The sequence below is a fragment of the Dryobates pubescens genome, chromosome 36 (assembly GCF_014839835.1).
Source record: "Dryobates pubescens isolate bDryPub1 chromosome 36, bDryPub1.pri, whole genome shotgun sequence".
Lineage (NCBI taxonomy): Eukaryota > Metazoa > Chordata > Aves > Piciformes > Picidae > Dryobates > Dryobates pubescens.
Window position 1 is genome coordinate 1,814,472 of NC_071647.1, and position 18,688 is coordinate 1,833,159.

An 18,688-nucleotide genomic window follows, 5' to 3' on the forward strand; every position below is an offset into this window, starting at 1 on the left:
CGCATCCCTTCCCTCCTGGGCACCCCCAGGCGCGGGGAGCCTGCGGCTGGGAGCCGGGAAGTGCCCCCCGGAGGGAGCTGGAGCCTTGCCCTCGCCCGGCCTTATCTCGCCCTCCCCGCCCGTGCCCGCTGCCCGCCTGGCAGGTCCAGAGTCCAGCCCCTGCTCGCCTCACGGTGCCATAGCGCAACCCCCGCGGCGGGCACAGGAGGTTAACCCCCTAGGGGTCCAGAGTGCCTCCGAGTCAGGACATGACCCTCCCCGAAACGCAGATCCCCACCCACGCCCCCTCCCTCCCTCCCTCCCTCCCTCCCTCTGCCTTTCCCCATCACAGGGCAGGGAAACCGAGGCAGGAGGGAAGCTGCCCCCACGCCAGGACCTCCCCGCTCCTCCAGCGCCGCCTCTTCCCGGCTCCTGCGATAACCCCGGGACGACGGCTGAGCCCTGGCACCGGGAACCACTGCCCCGCTACCCGCCGCACCGGGCACCCCGCTACCCGCCGCACCGGGCACCCCGCTACCGCGTACCCCGCGCAGAGAGGAGGGAACGGCGGGGGGGGGGGGGGGGGGGGGGTCCCACCGCAGCCCGGACACCCCCAAACACCCTGCCCTGCCTGGCAGCGACCTGAGACCCCCACTCCGGGTGCTGCCGTGGGGCCAGGGTGACCTCCCCCGGCGCGGTAACGGGGCCGGGCCGGTGCCCCCGGGGACCCCCCGCTGCCCGCTCCTGCCTGGCACGGGGGGTCAAAGCTGCTGGCAGCCCCGGGCAGGGCACGGAGGTGGGCACGACCCTCGTTGGGGCCGGGGAAAGCCGGGTGCGGTGCCTTCGCCCCCGGCCCCGGCTGGACCCCCTGCGGTCTCCCCCGCGGCCGCGTCCCCGGCGCTCACCTCGGGGGGCGGCGGGCGGGCAGCCGGGGCCGGTCGCATCCTGCCCGGCGGCTGCAGGAAGCGGAACACGGAAGAAGGCGGAGGCGCCGGGCCGGAGCCGCTCGGCTCTGCCCCCTGCACCGTGGAGGACCGGAGCCGCCAGCCGCGGCAGCCCGCCGGGGGAACCGGGATCCACCCCCCGCCGCTCCCACCTCCCGGCACCGAGCCCGACCCACCCGCGTCCGGGCCACGCACGGAGCCCGAGCCTCCCCTCCGGGCACAGCTCCTCTCCCTCCCGGGGCGGGGGGCTATCCCCTGCGGCGGGGGCTCTCCTCCCAGCCCAGCCCAGGGGAGAAGGGGAACCCCCAGCCCTGCCCACTCAGGGTGGGGAAGGATAGCCCCAGGAGAGGCAGCACCCCACGGGGGTCCCGGGCCCCCCACCCCTGGGCGTTGCTGTAACCGCCCCCCCCCTCGGATCTCCCTTTCTCCCAGAGCAGCCCCCAGGCTCTGCCCCCAGCATGGAGGGGCAGGGCCCCCCCCGACCCCCACCCCCCAAGCCGAGATGAGGCTCCAGCAGCTGCAGCACACTTTAATGGAGGACACAATCCCACAGCCTGCTTTGGGGTCACAGCAGGTTCCCCCCAGCCCAGGGGGGCTCAGAGCATCCCAACAACCCCCCCAGCAGCACCACCACAGCCCCCCACCAGGCTCCTCCTCTTCCAGCAACCCTCCAGCTACAGCCCCCAAAACACAGCTGGACTTTGCCAGCTGTGGGGAGCAGAGGGCACCCCAAAGGGGCTGGTGACAGCCCAGCCCCCCCCAATCCCACCACTGGCTGCCCACCTGGGGCCAAACCTTCCATTCCTGACCCTCCCCCTCGACTGCAGGCAGGGAAGGAGCAGGCTCTAGGCCAACACACAGGGCCTGGGGGCCAACATCAGTGACCCCCTGGAGTCTGGGCAGGATTAGGATTGGGCTTGGCTGGGCTGCCCCTGGCCCCAGCCTTGCTCTCTGTGGCCTCACCTGGGCTGGCCCTAGCCCCAGCCTTGCTCTCTGTGGCCTCACCTGGGCTCCCCCTGGCCCCAGCCTTGCTCTCTGTGGCCTCACCTGGGCTCCCCCTGGCCCCAGCCTTGCTCTCTGTGGCCTCATCTGGGCTGGCCCTGGCCCCAACCTTGCTCTCTGTGGCCTCACCTGGGCTGGCCCTGGCCCCAGCCTTGCTCCCTGTGGCCTCACCTGGGCTGGCCTTGGCCCCAGCCTTGCTCTCTGTGGCCTCACCTGGGCTCCCCCTGGTCCCAGCCTTGCTCTGTGTGGCCTCACCTGGGCTGGCCCTGGCCCCAGCCTTGCTCTGTGTGGCCTCACCTGGACTGGCCCTGGCCCCAGCCTTGCTCCCTGTGGCCTCAGCCCTGCTGCCTGTGGCCTCAGCTGGGCTCCCCCTGTCCCCAGCTGAGCTCTCTGTGGCCTCAACCCTGCTCCCCCTGGCCTCAGCTGGGCTCCCTGTGGCCTCAGCCCTGCTGCCTGTGCTCTCAGCTGGACTCCCCCTGGCCCCAGCCTTGCTCCCTGGGGCCTCAGTGCTGCTCCCTGTGGCCTCAGCTGGGCTCCCCCTGTCCCCACCTGTGCTCTCTGTGGCCTCAGCTGGGCTCCCCCTGGCCCCACCCGTGGCCCCACCCGTGCCCCCCTCCCGCAGCTGGCGGAGGTGCTGGTCCAGGAGGGCTGTGAGGTGTGCAGGGCCACGCTGGAGCAGGGAGGAGGTCTGGGAAGGCAGCAGGGCCAAGGCCCCAACAGTCTGGCCCTGGGTGGCCTCCAGGGAGGGCAGCTTGGCGAAGTTCTCCACTCCCTGCCTGCTCAGGATGGTGTCATCGATGCAGGCACCTGCAGGAGAGCAGCAGAGCTGAGGATGAGCCATGGGGGGGGGGGGGGCCAGAGCCCCTTTCTGTCTTCCCACAGGAAAGGTTTGATCCTGCAGGCAGGACACCCACCCCCCCTCACCATGCACCCCTCATTGTAGTGGGCATGAGGATGTGATGCACAGAATGGGTTGGAAGGGACCTTCAGGATCAGCCAGTGCCAAACCCCTGCCATGCCCAGGGACCCCTCCCCCCAGCCCAGGCTGCTCAAGGCCTCATCCAGCCTGGCCTTGGACACCTCCAAGGAGGAGGCAGCCACTGCCTCCCCTGGGCAGCCTGTGCCAGTGCCTCCCCACCCTCACTGGAAAGAGTTCCTTCCTCATCTCCACTCTCAGTCTCCCTTCTCCCAGCTCAAATCCATTGCCCCTTGTCCTACCACTCCATGCCCTCTGATCCCACAGCTTGGGAGGACCTCCTCTTGGATGTGGCACTTGGAGCCATGGTTTAGTTGCCAGGAGGTGTTAGGTCTTGGGTAAGAGGCTGGGACTTGATGATCTCTGAGGTCTTTCCCAACCTGGCTGTTCCTGTGCTGCTGTGGCAGGGAGGGGCTTGGACTGGAGGATCTCCAGAGGTCCCTTCCAGCCCCTAACATCCTCTGCTCCAGCGAGAGCTGAGCCCAGCACCACTGCACGGGGGACAGAGAGAAGGCTCTCACCCAGGAGGTTGACCTGTGGCACTCCCTTCAGCACCCTCAGCATCTCCTTGGCCTTGGCCTCTGGGCTGACCAGCAGGATGTTGCGAGCCACGAAGAGAGGGAGGAGGTTCCTGTACTTGGACTGGGACAGCACCGGCCTCACGACCTGGGGAGACAGCCCTCTCACAGCACAGCTTCCCCCCACCCCCAGGACTGCGCCCCCCGGCACGCAGGGCTCTGCCCCTACCTCGTTGAGGACGAACTTGACCTGGATGTTGTGCCTGCGCAGGTAGTGCCTCAGCAGCGCCACCTCCTCCTCGGCCATGGAGTTGAACTGGCAGACGGCCACCATCCGGTTGTCCCTGAAGGCCTCCCGCACCTGCCGCTGCAGCAGCCGCATGTAGCCGTCCTCCTGCGGGCACCCGAGGCCGGTGGGGGCCGGGGAAGGGGCAGCGGCTGCCGCCCACCCCCCCCGGGGCGCGCCCCGGGCCGGCCGGGGGAGGCTGCCGCGGGAGGGAGAGCGCGGAGCCGGAGAGGCTGCTCGGGGTGCAGAGAGGAGGGACAGGCTCCAGAGGGGCTGCCAGGGACCCACAGAGGATCAGCAGAGCCCAGAGAGGCTGCCAGGGATCCAAGGAGGCTGCCAGGGACCCACAGAGGATCAGCAGAGCCCAGAGAGGCTGCCAGGGACCCACAGAGGATCAGCAGAGCCCAGAGAGGCTGCCAGGGATCCAAGGAGGCTGCCAGGGACCCACAGAGGATCAGCAGAGCCCAGAGAGGCTGCCAGGGACCCACAGAGGATCAGCAGAGCCCACAGAGGCTGCCAGGGATCCACAGAGGATCAGCAGAGCCCACAGAGGCTGCCAGGGATCCAACAGAGGATCAGCAGAGCCCAGAGAGGCTGCCAGGGATCCACAGAGGATCAGCAGAGCCCAGAGAGGCTGCCAGGGATCTAAGGAGGCTGCCAGGAACCCACAGAGGATCAGCAGAGCCCACAGAGGCTGCCAGGGATCCACAGAGGATCAGCAGAGCCCAGAGAGGCTGCCAGGGATCCAAGGAGGCTGACAGCGACCCACAGAGCATCAGCAGAGCCCAGAGAGGCTGCCAGGGATCCAAGGAGGCTGCCAGGGACCCACAGAGGATCAGCAGAGCCCAGAGAGGCTGCCAGGGATCCACAGAGAATCAGCAGAGCCCAGAGAGGCTGCCAGGGATCCACAGAGGGTCAGCAGAGCCCAGAGAGGCTGCCAGGGATCCAAGGAGGCTGACAGCGACCCACAGAGCATCAGCAGAGCCCAGAGAGGCTGCCAGGGACCCACAGAGGATCAGCAGAGCCCACAGAGGCTGCCAGGGATCCAAGGAGGCTGCCAGGGATCCACAGAGGATCAGCAGAGCCCAGAGAGGCTGCCAGGGATCCAAGGAGGCTGCCAGGGATCCACAGAGGATCAGCAGAGCCCAGAGAGGCTGCCAGGGATCCAAGGAGGCTGCCAGGGATCCACAGAGGATCAGCAGAGCCCAGAGAGGCTGCCAGGGATCCAAGGAGGCTGCCAGGGATCCACAGAGGATCAGCAGAGCCCAGAGAGGCTGCCAGGGATCCACAGAGGATCAGCAGAGCCCAGAGAGGCTGCCAGGGATCCACAGAGGATCAGCAGAGCCCACAGAGGCTGCCTGGGACCCACAGAGGATCAGCAGAACCCAGAGAGGCTGCCAGGGACCCACAGAGGATCAGCAGAGCCCAGAGAGGCTGCCAGCGACCCACAGAGGATCAGCAGAGCCCAGAGAGGCTGCCAGGGACCCACAGAGGATCAGCAGAGCCCAGAGAGGCTGCCAGGGACCCACAGAGGATCAGCAGAGCCCAGAGAGGCTGCCAGGGACCCACAGAGGATCAGCAGAGATCAGAGAGACTGCCAAGGGCCCCAAGGAGGCTGCCAGAGGACCCAGAGAGAGGCCACCACAGGTCCCAGAGAGGCTGCCACGGAGCAGGACTCTCCCAATTCCCAGCACCTGGACTACCAGCCGGGACAGCTTCCAGGCACCCAAGGAGGCAAGGAAAAGGAGCAGCACTCCCCGCGGGAAGCTCTGCTCAGCCCGGGGCAGGGCCGTCCCGTCCCGGCGGTCGGCACCACCCCGGGGGCGGGAGGAAGGGCTTTGGTCCCCGCCTTAAGCCCCCGGCGGCCAGCAGCCACGCTCGGAGCCTATCAAAGCCACTCCTCGGTCCCTAGGGCAGCGATTTACCTTCTCGACCGATTCCTTCACGGGGGCGATGCAGCGCGGAGGGACGGCCGGCCGCGGGGGCACGTACTCGGTGACGGCCATCAGCTTCTGCCGCTGGAAGTGCATCGCCTTCCAGTGCCGGGTGACCGCCTTGGAGCCGCGGCGCACCAGCTGCAGGGCGGGCAGCCAGGCTGGGGGGAGGGAACAGGGCAGGGAGAGCTCAGGATGGGGAGAGGGAACAGGGCAGGGAGAGCTCAGGATGGGGAGAGGGAACAGGGCAGGGAGAGCTCAGGATGGGGAGAGGGAACAGGGCAGGGAGAGCTCAGGACGGGGAGAGGGAACAGGGCAGGGAGAGCTCAGGGCTGGAGCCAGGCTGGGGGGAGGGAACAGGGCAGGGAGAGCTCAGGACGGGGAGAGGGAACAGGGCAGGGAGAGCTCAGGACGGGGAGAGGGAACAGGGCAGGGAGAGCTCAGGGCTGGAGCCAGGCTGGGGGGAGGGAACAGGGCAGGGAGAGCTCAGGATGGGCAGCCAGGGTGAGGAGAGGAAACAGGGCAGGGAGAGCTCAGGACAGGGAGAGCTCAGGACAGGCAGCCAGGGTGAGGAGAGAGGGACACAGGGTGAGGAGAGAGGGACACAGGGCAGGGAGAGCTCAGGGCAGGGAGAGCTCAGGACAGGGAGAGCTCAGGACGGGCAGCCAGGGTGAGGAGAGAGGGAACAGGGCAGGGAGAGCTCAGGACGGGCAGCCAGGCTGGGGAGAGGGACACAGGAGAGGGAGAGCTCAGGGCCGGAGCCAGGGTGAGGAGAGAGGGACACAGGGCAGGGAGAGCTCAGGGCCGGAGCCAGGGTGAGGGGAGAGGGACACAGGGCAGGGAGCGCTCAGGACGGGCAGCCAGGCTGGGGAGAGGGACACAGGGCAGGGAGAGCTGAGGGCCGGAGCCTGGGCCGCGGGTCGGGGCAGGCCGGGCCGCATGCACGCCCTCCCCCGCCAGACCCAGCCCGGCTGCTGCCGGCCGAGCCCCGCAGCCCGGTGCGGAGGGGGAGCTGGGGGTGGCCTCACCCCGGCGCCAGGCCCAGCGGCCGCCGCTCAGCGTCGCCATCTTTGCCGCAAGGCCTCGTGGGAAGGAAGGGGCCGCAGCAGGAGGCCTTCCCGCGCCGCGCCGGCAGGGGGCGCGCAGCCCCCGCCCCGCCCCCGCCGGCGCCCTCCGTCTCCTAGCAACGGGCACGCCGCGGCCTGCGCCGCCGGGACCCCAGCCCCGGGACCCCAGCCCCGGGACCCCAGCCCCGGGACCCCAGCCCCGGGACCGCGGCGCCCCCAGCCTCGCCCAGCCTGGTCCGGATCGTTCTTCTCTCCCGCAGCCAGAGGGGCTCTGTGCCCCCCCCCCCGCCCTGGGGTCTGGTCCCTGTCACCCTCCCGGCCACGGCCCGGGGGTCTCTGCGGCCCTCAGCTTTGGGTCCTGCCCCCGGTGACGCCACGCAGCCCCAGCTCGGGGGTCGCTGTCAGCTGCACCTCGGGGGCCCTGGTCCTGGTGACCTCCCCTGCCCGCAGCTCCATGGTTCCCCCAGACCCTAGGGGCTCTCTGCCTAGCCTGGGGGTCCCAGCGCTGCTCCCCCCCAGCCCAGCGGTCCTGCCCCCATCGACCTCCCCAGCCCGTGGGTTTCTGCCCCCCATTGCCTCGGCAGCCTTCCCCTTCCAGCGAGCGATGGGGCCAGCCCAGCCCCCACAGCACACCCACCCCGGGGCCCAAGGAAAGGACAAGGACCCCCCTGCCACGGCTGGAGTGGACAAGACCCTGCCTGGGGGTGAGTGAGCCATTGTGGGGGCTGCTCATGTGCCAGCCTGGGGGGGTGCTGGGGGGGGTGGACCCCACCAACCTGAGCCCTGTCACCCTGGGTGTCCCACAGACGGGGAGCAGCTGCCCCCAGGAGTGATCCTCACCAGCAGCCTCATCGCCACCAGGAGCCTACCTCAGCTGCTGGATCCCCAGAGCCCAGAGAGCCGGTGAGGATGCACACAGAGCCCACCTTCACCACCCAGGCTTGCAGGGAGAGGGTTCTGGGCACAAAGGACACCCCCAAAGCACCCTCTCTTCCTCTAGACCCACGGAGCTGCTGCCCTCCTCAACCATCCGTTTGGATCATCAGAACATCTCTGCTATTGGGAGGCTGCAGAGCATGCTGGAGGTTCACAGCCTCTACCTGCAGCAGGTGAGGCACCAGGGCAGCTGCTCCCAAGTCTGATTTTTTCAGGCAGTAGAAAGATGTGTTGCCTTTCTTGGGTTTTTTTCCCCCCCCTCTTTTCCCTCCCAGAACCAAATTGAGAAGATTGAGAACCTGAGCTGCTTTCCCAACCTGAGGTACAGGCAGTTTGTTCCCCACCCTGGGGAGATCACTTTCCATAGGCCTCCCTCCTTCCCTTGGCAGAGCTGGGGAGGGGGCAGGCCCCTGACAGCCTGCTCCTGACTCTGGGGGGTCCCCCTCAGCTCACCCCCACTGCCCTCCCTGTGCTCTGCAGGGTCCTGTCCCTGGCTGGGAACCGCATCTGCAGGGTGGAGAACCTGCAGCCCCTGCGCCACCTGCGCCTCCTGGACCTGTCCCACAACCAGATCCAGACACTGGACCCAGGTGGGAGGCAGGAATGGGTCTGGATGTGGCCTGGGTCTGCTCAGGAGCTGCAGGAGAGGAGGGTCTGGCAGAGATGGGGGTGGTGCTCAGCCCCACCTCAGCACCCTTCTGCCTTCCTTTTGCAGGTGAGCTGCCCTGCAGCCTCCGTCTCCTCGACTTAAGAGGGAACAAATGCACCCAGCAGCACGGCTACAGGTGGGGCAGGGCAGCCCACAGGGGAGAACAAGCCCCCCCCTCCCCCAAGGCCACCTCAGCCCCTCAGGAGGGTACAGCCCCCTCCTCAGATATCAAATAGAACCTGAGCCCTCCCCCACCCAACCCCCAGAAATCTAAATCTCTGCCCAGGGCAGGCCGTGGGGTGGGCTGCACAGGGCAGTGCCAGCAGGGTGTGGGGCTAGGGGCTGGGGCACAGTGCCAGGGGCTTCAGTGCCACCCCCAAAAGTGCTCCCAGCTCCAAGGTGATGCTGTGTGGTGGGGGAACACCTGCTCTTCCTTGGGTGCTTGCAGAAAGCTGGTGCTGGGAGCCCTGCCTCACCTCCTGGAGCTGGACACACAGCCTCTCCGTGGCGCTGTGGGTGAGGAAGAGGAGGAAGGAGGCTCTTCCAGCAGTGAGGATGAAGATGATTTGCTGCTCTCTCAGCCCAGCAGCCCTTTCACTGCAGGCAAAGGTGCCCAGGCTGAAGCAGGACCTGCTGCATGCTTTGGGGTTCAGCAGGCCAGTCCCCCTTGCCTCCAAGGGTGACAGGAGTGGCAGGGCCAAGCCAGGTCTCCTCTAATCCTTCTCCATCCCTCCCTCCTTCCATCCCTGGCAGATTTCTTTGTGGATCTGCACCAGGATCTGTCCAGGCACTCACAGCAGAGGCAGAGTGAGGCTCTGGGGAAACACCAGACCCATCTGAAGGAGCTGGAGGAGCTGTGGGAGCGTTGGGATCTGCTGCTGCCTCCAGCACCCCTGAGCCCAGGCCGGGAGGGAGCTGCCAGCACCGCTGCCCCAGGACCCAGGCGCCCTCACCCCTGTCCCCAAGCAAAGCCAGGGACACAGCTGCCACCCCTGCCAGGACCCACTGGGCAGCCCCAGCAAGCTTCCAGTGGGAGCCAGCCCTCTACCAAGGCTCTGGAGGAGAAGAGTCCCAGCAAAGGAGCAGGAAGCAGGCACTTACCCCTCATACCCCCCAGCAGCAGAGCTCCACGCAGCTCCAATTAAAGCCTCTTTATTCCTACACTGATCACTGCTCTGCCACGGAGCCCCCAGCCCCACAGCCAGCCCCAGAGGGGCTGAGCACAGGCAGCTCTGCCTGAGGGTGGGAAAAAAACCCACTCCAAATCCCACTTCACATCCTCCTTCTTCCCCCTCCACATCCACAGCCACCTCTCAATCGTGCCACTTCCTCTGGGGCTAGTCAGGGCTGGAGGCTCCACAGCCCCAGGCAGGGCTGGAGATGCTGGTTGAGGAGTTCCCCACCACACAGATCCATGGTGGGAGGTGAGGAGCCAGGACTGAGCACTGGAGAGGTTTTCTCATCCTCTACCCAGGAGCAATGCCCTAGAGGGGGGGCCCAAGCCCACCCCAGGTCCGTGGTGGGAGATGAGGAGCCAGGACTGGGCACTGGGAAGGTTTTCTCATCCCCTATCAAGGAGCAATGCCAGAGAGGGGAGGGAGGGGGGGCAAGCCCACCCACCTGAGTGGGGTTTAGGTGTAAAACTTCATCTCTGCCTCCACACAGTCAAAGAAGAGGTCAGCCAGCTCCTCGGGGCTGGGGGTCACCCTGCCCCCCAGCAGGGCCTTCACCCCCTCCAGGCCCTGCTGCTCCAGGTCCCGCAGCGTCTGCAGCAGCTTCTGCCCCTTCTCCTGGGGGAGGTGGGGGGAATCAGGGAGGGAGCAGAGCTGAGCTGAGCTGGGGCACCCTCAGGGAGTTCCACTGTCTCCCACCTCACCCAGGGGGTCCCAGGGAAGGGGTGGCTGGGGAGGGGCCTGCGGTACCTGGTCCTCCTCCATCATCTCCAGCGCCGCCTGATGCCGGCGGTAGAGCTGGTGGCGCCGGTCCACCCTGCGCTGGAAGCGTGGGACCTGCCTGGCAGGGTCGTCGTGGAAGGTGGGAGATGCCACCTGTGGCACAGGCTTGATGCCAGCCACGAAGATGAAAGGCTTGAAGACTGACCTGTGCGAGAGAGGAGCGGCAGGATCCTGCCCCCAGCCGGCACGACGACGGGCGCCGCAGCCCGGCTCTGCCCCGTCCCTGCCACCCCCCCGCCCCCCCCCCCCCCCCAACCCAGGGCTGTCCACTGCGCTGTCCTCACCTGGAGGGGTCAGGGGTGGCCGTGAAGAAGTGGACACAGGGCAGGGCAGGGTCCTGGGGCAGCACTGACACCATGCTGCCAGCCGTGCGGAACCCCTCCGAGTCCACGCAGATGCCGCTGGCCTTGTCCCGCAGGATGGCCATGAAGGTCTCCGCCGTGATGTGCCCTGGGGGGCGAGGCAGAGCCACAGCAGCCCTGGCAGCTCAGCCACAGCTTCCCAGGCGGCGTGCTGGTGATGCCAGGGTGTGCCACGGGTGGCCGTCCCCATGCTTGGTGTCCAACCCCACTCTTTGTGCCCATCCTGGCTCTTTGTGCCCACTCCCACACTTTATGCCCATCCCCACACTTTGTGCCCACCCCACTCTTTATGCCCACCCCCACTCTTTGTGCCCATCCCCACACTTTGAGCCCATCCCCACTCTTTGAGCCCATCCCTACGCTTTATGCCCACCCCCACTCTTTGAGCCCATCCCCACTCTTTGTGCCCATCCCCACTCTTTATGCCCACCCCACTCTTTGAGCCCATCCCCACTCTTTATGCCCACCCCCACTCTTTGTGCCCATCCCTGCGCTTTATGCCCACCCCACTCTTTGTGCCCACCCCCACTCTTTGAGCCCATCCCCACTCTTTGAGCCCATCCCCACTCTTTATGCCCACCCCACTCTTTATGCCCACCCCACTCTTTGAGCCCATCCCCACTCTTTATGCCCACCCCACTCTTTATGCCCACCCCACTCTTTGAGCCCATCCCCACTCTTTATGCCCACCCCACTCTTTATGCCCACCCCACTCTTTGTGCCCATCCCCACTCTTTATACCCACCCCACACTTTATGCCCACCCCCACGCTTCGTGCCCATCCCCGCTCTCTGCGCCTGTGCCCACCTGCATGCTGCCTCAGCAGCTCCTTGCCAGCCTGGTAGCGAGCCTTGGCAGCCTCCATGCGAGGTGGCTGCTGGGGCAAGGAGAAGGCCTCAGCGAAGCTGAACTCTCCCTGCCCGCTCCACCAGCCCTGGCTGCGCGCTCGCTGCCGCAGCCCCGCGTGCTCGGCGCTGATCTCCCTGCCGATGCTCAGCTGGTTGGAGATGTTGCAGCTGCCCTCTGCCAAGGCCACAGCTGGCTCAGGCTGGGGCAGGAGGATGTGACACACACACACACACCCCCCCCCCTCCCAGTCCGACCAGTGCCCACTCAAGACACCTCCCACCCTCCAAGTCTGCCTGGTGCCCACTCGAGGCCCCCTCCCAGTCTGTGCCCACTCAAGACTCTCCCTACCCTTCCAGTTCAACCAGTGCCCACTCAAGACCCTCCCAACCCTCCCAGTCTGTGCCCACTCAATACTCTCCCCACCTTCCCAGCCTGCCCAGTGCCCACTCAAGACTCCCCCCAGCCTCCCAGTCCGACCGGTGCCCACCCACGGCTCCCGCGGTGCCCGCTCACCCTGGAGCCGCCGTGCTGCCCAGTAGCTGCCGGCCGTCTCCAGCAGCCACGCCTCGCAGCGGTCGGCCAGCAGGAAGGTGTTGTGGTAGCTGAAGGGCTCCGGCTCCTCCTTGCAGCTCCCCCCTTGGCCGTAGCGCTCCAGCAGCGCTGCCATCACCTCCACCGCCTCCCGGGCACAGCTGGCCCGCTCCAAACCCAGCCTGCCAGGCCAGCAAGCACGGGGTAGGGGGGGCAGGGGGGTGAGGGGGCGGCGAGGTGGGCAGCCAAGGCGAGGTGAGGGGCGGGGGCACACCGCAGGGGTCCTCACCTCACCAGGTCCATCCCCAGCAGCGCCTCCTCCTCCCCCACCGGCTCGCGGGTCCAGACGCCCTCGTTGCCCACGCAGAGGCCGTGCTCGTTGGCACCCATCTCAGCGCCCCACAGCCAGGCAGGGCGGCTCAGCACCACCGCGTGGGTCCTCTCCACCTGCTCGATCTCCAGGTAGGTGCACTGTGGGGTGGGGGAGGGCAGGGGGGCGTGGGGCTGAGGCTTGGCAGGCCCTCGGGGCACTGCCCCCCCGCGGCGGTGCCAGCTTTCCGGCGTGGTCCTCACCTGGACCTTGCTCCCGGGAGGGTGGACGGCAGCAGGGATGTAGACGACCTCCTGCACCTCGTGACGTGGGCGGTCGGAGTTCTTGCCGAAGATGACAGCAGGGGCGGCCGTGTCCGGCGGCAACGCCACGAAGCAGTCGCAGGATGAGGGCACAGGGTCCTGCTCGGCCATCCTAAACCGGGCACGGGACATCAACCCCCGGTCCCCGCCCTTGCATGTGTCCCCCAGGGTCCCTTTGGGGCTGGCGGACGTGGGGAGGTGTGTGGGGGGGGGGATTTTGTGCTCCCTGGAGCTGGGGGGACATCGGGGACCCCATCCCGGAGCGTCCCTGGGGGCATCTCCTTCCCCCGGGACCCCGCAGCTCTGCACCGATCGGGGGCGTCCGACCGAGCAGCCCCCGGTAACCGGGACCCCTTCGCAACGACCGCGGACGGGCCCCCCACCCGCGCACGGGCCCCCCACCCGCGCAGCCCCGGTAACCCGGACCCTCTGCCCGAACCCCCTCCTCTGGATCCCCCCCGAGACCCTCCAGCCCCACGGACCTGCTGCTGCTCCCGCACCGCCGCGGCCGCCGCTGCCTGGTCCCGCCTCCCCCTGGCCCGTCCCGACGGCGGCGCCCGGTGGCCGGAGGTCGCACGGCGGCAGCGGACGCCGGCACCGGCACCTGCGTGGGGTGCGGGGGGGTGGAGGAGGAACCAGACCCCACAGGAACCCGGGGACGGAGGTCTCCGATCTCCCCCGCAAGGAGCAGGGATGGGAAACCCGGGTGTGCGCTGGAGGGTCCCGCGGGCAGCACCCCTGTGGGTATCGCTCCCGTGGGCAGCGCCCAGCGTGGGCAACACCCCCTGTGGATAGCACCAAGCACGGGCAGCACCCCCCGTGAGCAGCACCCTGTGGGAAGCACCCCAGTGGGCAGTACCCCCATGGGCAACACCCAGAGTGGGCAGCACCCCCCCCGTGGGTAACACCCCCCCGTGGGTAGCACCAAGCACGGGCAGCACCCCCCGTGGGCAGCACCCTGTGGGAAGCACCCCGATGGGCAGCACCCCCCCCGTGGGCAGCACCCCAATGGACAGCACCCCCGTGGGCAGCACCCCACGGCACACCCCCCCGCGGTATGCAGGCAGACCTGCACGGCAGCACCCTGCCCGCGGGGGGACCCTGGGCGCCCGCCCGGCGCGTCCTGGTCTATGCGGCCAGGCCTGAGCGGTGCAGGATGTGACCCTCTTAGAAGGGGCTCAAGCTGGTCCTCATTTGGGTCACCCCCCACCCACCCACCCGCGCAGCATCCCGAGCGGCCCTGGAGGTGTGAGGCCGGGGGTGGTGGGGGCAAGGTGCGGGACAGATGGATCCCTTGGAGAGCTGGGGGGCAGGACACAGATGGGGGTGGATGTGTGGGGCCCTTGGCAGGGGCGGGTGGGGGTCAGGGTGCTGGACGTGTCCCTGGGCACAGACGGAGCCGCAGAGCCGGGGGGGTCGAAAACACGCGGCGTTTATTCCAGTACAAAACCGACCCACAGCCCCCCCCCTCCCCCCGCAGCCTCTTCACAGCACAAACCCTCCCCACGCTGCCTTGGGTGGGGGGCAGCGGGAGGGGTTTCACCCCTCACCCCCAGCCTCAACATCTCTCAGGCCAATCCCCCCCACCCCACCCCCTTCACTCCCCGCCCCCTCCAACCCCCCACGCCCGGGGCTCCCGGCTGTGCCGGTTCCTCCCTGCCCCGGGGAGGTGGCTCGGGGGTGGGGGACGCGGCGGTTGGGGGTGCAGGGCCGGGATCCCCACGCCGCAGCAGGCTGGACTGGTTTCGGCGGGTGGGAGCCAGCCTCCGTCCCTCCCCACCCGGTTTTACAGCCTTCATTGCCCCATCGCAGCAGGTTGGGCCCCGGGGGGGGTGGGGGTGCGGGGGCAGAGCACACCTGGGGCCCCTCCTTGCAGCCCCCACCGCCACAACCACCTCGCCCCAAAGCTGAGCCCCAAGCCCCCGAAATGAGCGCGGGACCCCCCACTCGGTGGTCCCCACCCTTGGGGTACCTCTGCTTTAGCCCTCCCCTCTTCCTCCCCCTTTCCCCACACCCCCCCCACTTCCCCCCTCCCGTTAAATCTGTCCTCAGTGGCTGCAGCATGAGGGGGTCCCCAACATGCCAGAGCCCCTCTCTGGCCACTCCTGGAGCTAGGGTTGGCTACCAAAATCGGACGGCCCCACAGGTGCCATGTGGCACCTTGGGGAGGGTCCTGAGCTCCCTTCCTCCCTGCCCCGGGGTCCCCTCGGGAGATGAAATTCCAGCTGTAGGGGGGCCGGGGGGGGGGGGCACGGAGGGGGTCGGGGACATCCTTCGAGAGCTGGGGACAGCCCAGGTCGCCCGAGTCCTGCAGCGGGACAGCGGTGGCCACGCTGGGGCTGGGGTCCCTCTGGACCGCCCCCCACCACCACCAACCCTGCAACGAGACTTCACCTCGTGCTGGGTTTCCCCCCCATCAGCTCCTCCCCGCCCCCCCTTGCCCCCGCCCCCCACCCCGAGGCAGCCATGGGGACAGGGATGGGGACCGTTTGAAGGGTCCTATTCCCCCCTCGCCCCCTCCCCGAGGGCCACAGCTTCAACCCAAGACATCCACCCTGCCCGAGTGGCAAAGCCTGGTTTCACCTTAATAAAATAATAATAATAATATAATATAATATTAATAATTAATAACATTAGTTAATAATTAATAATTAATTAATAATAATAATAAAACAAATCAAACCCGGAGACCAGGGGGCGCCCTCCGGGCACGGACCCCCAACTCGCCTTCACCTCTACCCCTTTCCACCACCCCACCCCACCCCCTTCCAAGATCTTGGGGTGCTGCAACCCCTCTACAGAGCCCCCCCCACTCAGAGCTCTACACCCCCCACCCCACCCCCCCGAGGATGGAGCCACGGCAGGAGATCAGCTCCCCCCCGATCTCTGCTCCCTCCCCTGATTCCCAGCTGCCAGCTCGGGGAGCGGGGTGGGAACAGAGCTGAGGGAGCTTCAGGTGCCCTGAGCAGCCTGCAAAGTCTCATCCCACCCGATCCCAGTGCTGACCCCCCCCACCCCCCACCCCCCACCCTTAAGGTCCCAGTGTCTCCTTCTGTGTCCAAGGGGTTCTGCCAAAATCCGGGGGAAAGACCCAAAAGGGCCAAAACAAATCACCAGCCAGGGATGCAAGGCAGAGATGGGGTCCCCTGGGGAAAGGGAGGGGTGGCCCCAGGGAAGGAAAGATATGGGGTCCCTGGTGGGGGGGTGCCCTGGGGTGTCACCAGGAGATCCAGAGATCTGGGAAGGGATCCATGGGGTCCCCCGAGGGGACAGGCAGCATGCACGGCAGGGGACAGGCAGAGGTCCCCTGGAGATATGGAACCCCAGGGAGGGGATGGCTATGGGGCCACAGGGGGGACAGGCAGCATGCATGGGGGGACAACAGGGGTCCCCTGAAGTCACGAGGTCCCCAAGGGACCTGTAGCACCTCTAATGGGGTCCCTGGGAGCGGGACAGCAAAGGAGTCCCCAGGGACCTGGTGCAAGCCCAGGGAGGAGGTTCCCAAGCAGCCCCAGAGGTCCCTAGGGACGGACGGCCATGGGGTACCGGGGGTGGGGGGGAGGCGGGGGTCGAGGGGTGGCGGGCAGCTCGGCCGTGCCAGGCCAGAGGAATGTGGCCGCCCCGGCTCTGCCAGGACCGCGGCCGCCCGGTGTGCTTCCCGCCCGGGGCCGCGGCGGTGGGTGTGGGAAAGCTGCAGGTGTGCGCTTGGGCAACCGCCCGCCGCCACGCCACGCGCCCCACGGGAACCCCCCCTCCCCAGCCCCAGCCCCCCACGGCTCACATTCAAGCAGGACTTCTCTTTTTCTCCCCACCCCTCCCCCGTTTTAGCCTCGATGAAGACCCAAACCGAAACAACAAAGGGATTCGCATCCCCAAGTGGTGCTTCAGAGGATGCAGGATCCCCACCGGCCCAGCAGTGCCAAGCAGGGAGGAGGGGAGGGGGAGGCTGCGGGTACCCACTGTGTACCCCCCTCCAATCCCCCGAGAGGTGCCAAACCTCACACAGGGTTGGCATAAGGTGGGGGTGAGCCCGGGATGCCAACGGGTTGGGGGGGGGGGGGAGGAAATCAAAACGGGGAGGTTTGGGGTGGGGCCGCAGCCCCCCTCCCCAAGCAAAGGCTCCTGGGTTTCTCCTCTCTCCCTTTTCCCCCCCTCCACTTTCTCCTTCCTCCCCTTTGGGCTGGACGTGCCCGGGCAGCTCCCCGCTGCTTCGGCTCCCATTGATGTTCCTCCCAAACAGCCCCACCGCCTGCCAGCAGCTCCCGAAAGAAAAAACAGATTTGGGAAGCTGGGGGAGGACAAAAGCGGGGAGGGGAAGGGGGAGGGGGGGGGGAGGGAGGCGGGAGAGCGGGAGCGGGACAAGTGAAACCGCCTCAGGGCAGCTCCGGGCGCTCCCCAAACCGGCACGGCCATAGCGGGGGACGGGGCTGTGCCACCACCACCGCTGTCCCCCGTCCCCCCCCCCCCGCCCACCCCCGCCTCTACCTCACCTCGAGCACAAGGTGCCAGCCCTGCGCCCACCCTGCCGCACAACCCCCACGGCAACCCCCTTCAGAGTCCAGCCCTGAAGGGTTTCCCCTCCGACCCTCGCCCAGGGTCCCCCCCGCCACAACGCGCACCTCCATCCGTGTTTCCCCCCAGGCACCCCCCCCCCCTCCACCACGCGGGGCTTTAGCGGCTCAGTTTGTGGGGGTGGCGTTACCCCCCTCGGGCTCCCTCTTGCCTCCCTTGCCGGCTGACTGGTCCCCGCTGCCTTTGACCTCAGCTTCTCCCCCATCTTTGCCCCCGTCGTGGGTCTTCATGTGCTTGCCCAGGTGGTCGCTGCGCATGAAGACGCGGCCGCAGACCGGGCAGGCGAACTTCTTGGCCCCGGTGTGGGTCTGGAGGTGCCGCTGCAGCTCGTCGGAGCGGGTGAAGCGCTTGCCGCAGAAGAGCCAATTGCAGACGAAGGGGCGGTCGCCGCTGTGCCAGCGCAGGTGGGCTTTCAGGTGGGACGTCTTGGCATAAGCCTTCCCGCAGCCGGGGATGTGGCAGTTGTGGAGGTGCTTGCGTTTCGCCCCTTCAGGGCACGGCCCTCCCCTCTCTGCCTCCTGGCAGTTGGGGCAGCGGCAAGCTGCTTGCCCCCCGCCCCGCGGCACCGCACGCCGGGCGCCTTTGGGTCGCACGCTGCCCTCTGCTTCCGGCCCTCGGGGTTCGGGGGGGCCCTCCATTGCCTTGGCTCCTTCCGCTCCCAGGAGGTGTTGGGCGGGAGGGGGCAGCAGGTGGGTAGGGGGGGCGCAGAGCTGGTGCTCCCCGGCACCGTACCCGCCCAGGGCTGGCGGCAGCCCAGGGTGCCCGGGCACCTGCAGCCCCCCACCCTGCCCAGGGGGCAGCTCCATCCAGCTGGCTCCAGCGTGGAGGTCCCACCAGTTGACACCTCCCTCCTCCCCGGGGGGGCCGGAGGGGGGGGGGCCGAAACCAAGGCTCGTAGGGATGTGCCATGTCCGGGGCGGCTGGCAGCAGCTTGGTGTAGGCGCTGGGGCCGTCGCTGGGCAGCTCTAACCGCGGGGGGCCATGGGGCTCATAGGTGCCAGGGGTGGCAAAAGTGGCTTCGTCGGGACCTGCCAGCGGCAGCTCCGGAGGGGGCAGAGGGGAGGCGAAGTCTTGGGCGGCCGCCGCGGTGCTGCCGTGGGGCTGGAAGGGCTGCAGGGGCTGCAGGTCCAGGTGGGTCGGGGAGGATCTGGGGGCGTCGGAGGGTTGGGTCCCCAGGGAGCCGCAGACCGCTGTGAGCATTGCGGGGCAGCAGCTGGCAGACCTGAAGGGGGAGGGAGGGAGAAGAGCTGTGAGAAGAGGAGGGGCACACGTCCAGACCCCCCCTTGCCCCTGCGTACCCTGGCACAGGGAGGGGTGGCAGCCCCAGCACCGATTCCCATCCATCACTGGCACGATCCTGCCACGTCCTGAGTGTCCCCAGCACCTCATCCCCCTCCTGTCCCACCAAGGGGTCTCTGTGCTCCACAGCCCAGTGTGACACCAGGACAGTGGTACCAGGCAGGGGTGGGCACCCCTTAGCACCCATCCCTGCATC

The 18,688-nt window shown here is 68.0% G+C and overlaps 4 protein-coding genes across 4 annotated transcripts; 1 reads left to right on the forward strand and 3 right to left on the reverse strand.

Moving 5' to 3' along the window:
* Positions 1 to 740: 740 nt before the first annotated feature.
* Positions 741 to 5,836, reverse strand: MRPL10 (mitochondrial ribosomal protein L10). The gene is made up of 6 exons (XM_054176606.1): positions 5,631 to 5,836; positions 3,649 to 3,813; positions 3,423 to 3,567; positions 2,529 to 2,732; positions 2,252 to 2,306; positions 741 to 1,134 (listed from the first exon to the last, which is right to left on the reverse strand). Exons 1-6 carry the CDS (start codon positions 5,733 to 5,735, stop codon positions 741 to 743), a joined length of 1,068 nt encoding a protein of 355 aa, XP_054032581.1. The 5' UTR covers positions 5,736 to 5,836.
* A 1,474-nt stretch (positions 5,837 to 7,310) lies between these two features.
* Positions 7,311 to 9,436, forward strand: LRRC46 (leucine rich repeat containing 46). Its single transcript, XM_054176607.1, has 8 exons — positions 7,311 to 7,410; positions 7,513 to 7,609; positions 7,707 to 7,815; positions 7,918 to 7,964; positions 8,123 to 8,232; positions 8,358 to 8,427; positions 8,740 to 8,900; positions 9,045 to 9,436. The coding sequence occupies exons 1-8, from the start codon at positions 7,311 to 7,313 to the stop codon at positions 9,434 to 9,436; spliced, it is 1,086 nt and encodes a 361-aa protein (XP_054032582.1).
* On the reverse strand, positions 9,434 to 12,756 carry SCRN2 (secernin 2). The gene is made up of 7 exons (XM_054176753.1): positions 12,562 to 12,756; positions 12,278 to 12,459; positions 11,971 to 12,170; positions 11,416 to 11,631; positions 10,531 to 10,696; positions 10,214 to 10,391; positions 9,434 to 10,081 (listed from the first exon to the last, which is right to left on the reverse strand). Exons 1-7 carry the CDS (start codon positions 12,751 to 12,753, stop codon positions 9,923 to 9,925), a joined length of 1,293 nt encoding a protein of 430 aa, XP_054032728.1. The 5' UTR covers positions 12,754 to 12,756; the 3' UTR covers positions 9,434 to 9,922.
* A 4,544-nt stretch (positions 12,757 to 17,300) lies between these two features.
* SP6 (Sp6 transcription factor) lies at positions 17,301 to 18,393 on the reverse strand. The gene is given in 2 exon segments (XM_054176761.1): positions 17,301 to 18,071; positions 18,073 to 18,393. Coding segments are annotated over 2 exon segments (1,092 nt in total).
* Positions 18,394 to 18,688: the final 295 nt, after the last annotated feature.

Bases quoted from the DNA above. Each gene is read 5' to 3' on its own strand.
- MRPL10 (XM_054176606.1), bottom strand. From the start codon at position 5,735: ATGCACTTCCAGCGGCAGAAGCTGATGGCCGTCACCGAGTACGTGCCC. The intron at 3,568-3,648 runs GTAGGGGCAGAG...CTGTCTCCCCAG, and splicing joins TCAAGTTCGTCCTCAACGAG to GTCGTGAGGCCGGTGCTGTC. The intron at 2,733-3,422 runs GTGAGAGCCTTC...GCTCTCCTGCAG, and splicing joins GCCACAGGTCAACCTCCTGG to GTGCCTGCATCGATGACACC.
- LRRC46 (XM_054176607.1), top strand. From the start codon at position 7,311: ATGGGGCCAGCCCAGCCCCCACAGCACACCCACCCCGGGGCCCAAGGA. The intron at 7,816-7,917 runs GTGAGGCACCAG...TTTCCCTCCCAG, and splicing joins ACAGCCTCTACCTGCAGCAG to AACCAAATTGAGAAGATTGA. The intron at 8,428-8,739 runs GTGGGGCAGGGC...GGGTGCTTGCAG, and splicing joins ACCCAGCAGCACGGCTACAG to AAAGCTGGTGCTGGGAGCCC.
- SCRN2 (XM_054176753.1), bottom strand. From the start codon at position 12,753: ATGTCCCGTGCCCGGTTTAGGATGGCCGAGCAGGACCCTGTGCCCTCA. The intron at 12,171-12,277 runs GTGAGGACCCCT...CTGGCCTGGCAG, and splicing joins CTGGGGATGGACCTGGTGAG to GCTGGGTTTGGAGCGGGCCA. The intron at 11,632-11,970 runs GTGAGCGGGCAC...TGGCCTTGGCAG, and splicing joins GGCAGCACGGCGGCTCCAGG to AGGGCAGCTGCAACATCTCC.